Source organism: Syzygium oleosum, unplaced genomic scaffold, assembly GCF_021117445.2.
Source record: "Syzygium oleosum isolate NSW1041296 unplaced genomic scaffold, Sole_v2.1 Sole_v2.27, whole genome shotgun sequence".
Classification (NCBI taxonomy): Eukaryota; Viridiplantae; Streptophyta; class Magnoliopsida; order Myrtales; family Myrtaceae; genus Syzygium; species Syzygium oleosum.
Window position 1 is genome coordinate 2,481,435 of NW_026607511.1, and position 5,276 is coordinate 2,486,710.

The window sequence follows — 5,276 nt, forward strand, 5'->3', positions numbered from 1 at the left end:
CCAACATGAAAGCACGCGTGCCAACGCCACGTCGGGTTTTTTTCGGCCATTATGGACAGAAGTCTAATGAAGATGGTTTTGGGTCATTTGCATTAGTTTGAGATATTGGTGATATGGTTGTGTTCTATGGCGAGAAGCTCAGGATTTCCGATAGAAATATCCCAAACTAATTTAGTTACAATAGTTCATGCGCAGTTGAATAGACATGTTGAAAACAAGTTAATTTGAACGATCAAGTTAGCATCTATTTCATTTCAATGCAAGAGTGATCTGAAAGAGGGGATGATCGAATCATCCATTTCTAATTCCGTTGACCGGTGAACTACACATACAGACATCATATGTGCTGAAATCTGGAAAATAGACATTATTTGGATAAAGTCATCCCTAAATATGCATTACAGCGAATCAACAACTTAAGAGGACTTCTTAGGCAGCAAGGGATCAGATATGACCTGGGGTTCAAAGTCCGGCTTCAGATACTGAGCGAGCATATCGGCATAGAGCTCGTACCAAGCAGTCATTCTGAACCCCCACTTGTCTCTCAGCTGCCTGCAAAGGTTGAGATCCATGTTGGCAACCAGTGATCCATCTCTTTGACGGGATAGTGATGGCGTGCACGAAGCATCTGGAGCTGAAATGTGACTGGATCCATAGAAGTGCCCGAAATCTTTGCGCTGTGGCTTTCCGTCACTTGATGTGAACGGATTGGGAAATTTTTCTCTTCCTACCCGATTAATTGATCCAACAAAATAACTGTTGGCAATGGCAGCATTTCGGGCCTGTGAATTGATTTTACAATGAACACAGTTGAGTTAACTGAGGCAATAATCCGATAAGTTCATTTGAATTTGCAGTTGTTTGTTAAGCTCCAACTATTTGCAAAAAAAACCTTAAGTAGTTTGTTCTTACTATGTTTTAGTTGTTTCCCTTTATGGTAAAAAAAAGGTCATGCTAACATTTGTGCCAGTATGCACAACACAAGAAGGTTCCAGAAATCTATCAAGAGAAGCATAATGACCAACATAAATTCATAGCAACAAGTTCCATAAATCAAGCATAGGATAGGGGGTTTGTAAATACCTCAATTGGACACATTGGCTCGCTCAGTTCACCAACGGTTGCAGAAGGGTTGAACACAATCTCAGCACCATTCAAGCCAAATGCTAACCAATTCAACGGATGGTGCCTCCCATAACAAATATTGACAGCGATTTTTCCATAAGCAGTCTCAAACACAGGATGCCCGCCCGGTATTTCCTTCCATATAGTAGGTACTTTCATTTAAGTCTCCAAACCTGGGGATGTGGTTCTGCCAAATGCAATCATCAAGCTTTTCAATATGACAAGTCCAAAGGGATAAATCAAACATTGGGCCCCGCAATCTTTACACTTAACTTTCGATGCTTGCCTATAATATTGCCACAATTGCCTATAAAAACAGCAGTATTTCAGATAGTCTCCCCATGGTTTATATCCCTTTCAAGGATAGGATTAACAATGACCATGTTATATTTTTTTGCTAGATCCTGAAGAAACCTTGTTGATTCCCCATCAACAGGCTCTGCGAATCACACCACCTTTTCTCTCTTGTACAAAAGGCACATGGCATCATCCATGCTTCCTAGATTAAGATTATTTAGTTCAGCAGTTGAATTTCAGTCTTTCAAGTCCAAAAGAAGATACCCAAACATGTATAGCTCAAGCTTTATGGCGTGACTAACCTGCAAGCATAATATGTTCACTCCTGAAGCACCTGCAGCATCTATCATTGGTTTTACATTCTCATGGATAGCCATCTTCTGTTCCAGAAAGGGAGAAGTTGTAGAAATAACTATAGAGTTCTGAATAAGCCCAACTCTGACAACTCGTGGTTCTCTTAATAACTCCTTGTCTGCTGTAAAACGAAATGCCTGGAAGAAAATCAGAATAAATTGGTTAAAAAATTTCAGTCAGAAGGTATATAGACTAAGGGATCCTGCTAAGAAATGCAGGAAGCAAGGTAATGGTTTTCAATTAAAGTTATCAACTACCAAATAGTGACTACCAAAAAGAATATTTAAGAGTACTTCTTATAGCTTCCATGATAGGAAGTTTAATCAATTAGAATAATTTGACTAACTCATACTTTGCATCTTTCTCTATTCTGCTGGTTCACCAACTCCATAGAATCCCAATATGGTACAAAAATACATAAATAAGAATTCTCACACCTTGCATCTCATGGAAAAGCTCAGAATCAAGTATCGACGCTAAAACAGATTCCAGAAGAACTCATTTTCAGGACTATGCTATTCAAGATCTCCCTCTAGTGACAAGTTCTCAATATTGCCAAAGGAAGTCCGGACCAGACATTGGCAATTCTTTACTTTTAGACATTTATTTGCCCAGTTAGGACCATTTATATAAATCTTGGCGACATGATTTTATTTGGTCCGTACTCTTTTATCTATCACTGATGTGAAAGACTTCTGAGTTATAGATAGAAACTCCCTCTGCTCCTTCTCAAAGAGAACAGGAGCACACATTGGAAGATCTTTGCTCATGTTCCTCAGAGTAGTGCCAAACATTGGTTGGCCAGAAGTTCCATTTGCAGACCCGAGCAATGCTAACAGAACTTGCTTCATAGGCTATCGTGGTGACTTTGGATTGAGGCAATCATTAATTGAGCGTTTGCTGGAGGAGTTAAGCAACTTTATCTTCCATGGTTGCCAAAGGGACATAAGGCATTTGAAACTAATTGCCCTAGATACTTTCATTTTTCAGATGACACGACTTATGTCTTTCCAAACTCTTTTTCTATGAATGCCAAATGTATTTCCAAGGAAGAGATGAGTTCACCTAAAATCATTTTCAGTCCTGTCAGGGTATCTGGTCATCTCACCCAGGACAAGCAAGTAATTCATATTTCCAGTATAACATCTCTCTCTCTCTCTCTCTCTCTCTCTCTCTCTCTCTCTCTCTCTCTCTCTCTCTCTCTCTCTCTCTCTCTCTCTCTCTCTCTCTCTCTCCTGTGCACACACTCAGATTCTCCATATTCTCCAAGCGGGAATGTGCTACAAAGTCAAGTGTCATACTATCTCGAAAACTGTCTTACGAAGGGAACCTAATTGAGTTTTAGCGAGTCCTGATCAAACTACTACCAGTATTGGATCACATGAAACAGTGCAGCCTAGTGTGACCAGGATTCTTAGGAGCAGCACTTAATATGACACATCCAATAAGCAGCAGAAAAACAGCAAACACAGGTTTACCCGTATGTCGAAATCACACTCAGATCAGAGAGCTTTTGCAGAATCTGCCAGAGGAACAGCTTCAAGAGTCCTTCCACAATTCAGTCCTATAAGTAAACGACTGACTTCCTGAAATTGATATCATAATGGTTTAACAACAAGTAAGATTGTACCACAATGGAATGACATGCCTTGGATTTTTGACATTTTATGAAGGAAGGCATTGATATAGCTCCTGTTCATTTTGAAATATGATTCAATTTCTCAGTGACGACAGAGAAGATATGTGAAGAGATGTCAAAGAGATAACATTCTCCTGTCGACGGAATAGATCAAGATAGTCACTATTGTCCATTCCAAAAGAATGTCGCTCGGAAATTTCTCTTCAGCATGTTCAAGCACGCGCAGTCTAGTGAACAAATTGCACAAAACACTGGCAAGAAATAGAATTATCCTTTCAAACCTTCATCTGTAAAGCCTTTTTCAGATGGTATACATGGATATAGCAACTATGAATTGTGGAACACCAGTTATGAATTCCTTTGGTCTCTAGCAAATAGTAAATTCTTATTAAGAAAAAACCTAGAACTGCAACCCTATTCGCTGACATGCCAATTTATGGGCCACTTAAGTTGTCTCAACAAATATATTTTCATGGCCGGTTGATCCATGTCAATCTAAAATCCATTTGGACTTGAAATTATTTGATCCGCTCCAACTTCTTGGAATAAGACTTTTAAGCTGTTTATTCTTACCATACATATATATGCTTAAAAGGGGGACCGAGGGACGGTCGAACAATTCGGGAGACCACATCCATTACAGCCTTGAAAAGTAATGGGGAAACACCACTACAATCCCTAAGACCCACCTTTCCGAGCAGAAGTCCAAACTCTTATTTAACTTGAAAAGAAAAATGGTACGTCTGCAGATGCAGACCCGTAATATGTCGGAGAGATCAAACATTCTTCCAGATTGACTAATGACATCAGAATTCATCTAAGGGGGGTGCTTAAACACAGCAAAGTCAATGCAACTCGTTCAGTTTCCATAAGTTAAATTGGAAAAAGCGAGTAGAAAGAGAAAAAAAAACTGAGCAGAACATAATTCTACCATCTGACCACATCTTTGTGTGTTTCCCTTTAACAAGTCAAACCTCCTCCAAGTTTTTACTATAATAATCCTTCTCCATGCAGTCTAGTGACACTGAGCCTCGTCTCTCTCTCTCTCTCTCTCTCTCTCTCTCTCTCTCTCTCTCTCTCTCTCTCTCTCTCTCTCTCTCTCTCTCTCTCTCTCTCTCTATGTTTAATCAGGTTAGGAAATCGTAGTTCAGACGAGGATACAAGATGCAATGACAAACCAAGACCTGAAACACTATGGGGGTGGAGATGTTCGCGGAGGAGGTCATCTAGCGACTCGTATCCGAAAATCAAGCCGTTGTGGAGGAGGCAGTCGAGCGACTCGTGTCCAGAAATTGAGCCGTCGCAGACGGCGGCGGCCTCGTCTTTGGCTTGTCCGTTCTGCGTCGTCTCCATGCGTGCGTTACTCGCAGTTCAAGCTCGGGCACAGAGAGAGAGAGAGTTGGAGAGGCGCGCGGTGGTGGAATTTGAAAAGCGAGTCTGAGAAATATTTAGATATCTTCTAAAGAAATTTACGATATCATTTTTATATATTTATTTTGATTATGTATAACTGATTTGATTTCCTCATAAAGATATCTTCTCGGGATTTCATTTCGTTGCTGAAAGATAGATTAGGGTTTGGATGGGGCAACAATAAAAATAGGATTCTCGTCGGATTGAGTTTGTATAGTTCGTCGGATTCGAGTACCTTGGACGAGTTTTCTTCGACCATCTCTTTATTGTCGTCAATTTCTACGTGCATGCATATCGCATCGATGTATGAATCTGCTTATTGCTTCTACGTGCGGTTGAATTTAGAATTTGAACGATGCACAGCTATATTAAAAATTAAATTATGACACTTGCATTACGCGTAAAAGAGGATATGAATCTATATGTGATCGTATTGTGTTAAGACCTT

General features: G+C 40.0%; 1 protein-coding gene across 1 annotated transcript; it reads right to left on the reverse strand.

Moving 5' to 3' along the window:
- Positions 1-362: 362 nt before the first annotated feature.
- Positions 363-1,315, reverse strand: LOC115691312 (beta-ureidopropionase-like). Its single transcript, XM_030617908.2, has 2 exons — positions 1,084-1,315; positions 363-782 (listed from the first exon to the last, which is right to left on the reverse strand). The coding sequence occupies exons 1-2, from the start codon at positions 1,282-1,284 to the stop codon at positions 417-419; spliced, it is 567 nt and encodes a 188-aa protein (XP_030473768.1). The 5' UTR covers positions 1,285-1,315; the 3' UTR covers positions 363-416.
- Positions 1,316-5,276: the final 3,961 nt, after the last annotated feature.

What these genes read in the sequence shown, in the direction of transcription:
- LOC115691312 (XM_030617908.2), bottom strand. Translation starts at nt 1,284, where the DNA reads ATGAAAGTACCTACTATATGGAAGGAAATACCGGGCGGGCATCCTGTG. An exon ending in AGCCAATGTGTCCAATTGAG is followed by an intron (nt 783 to 1,083) that starts GTATTTACAAAC and finishes ATCAATTCACAG; the next exon opens with GCCCGAAATGCTGCCATTGC.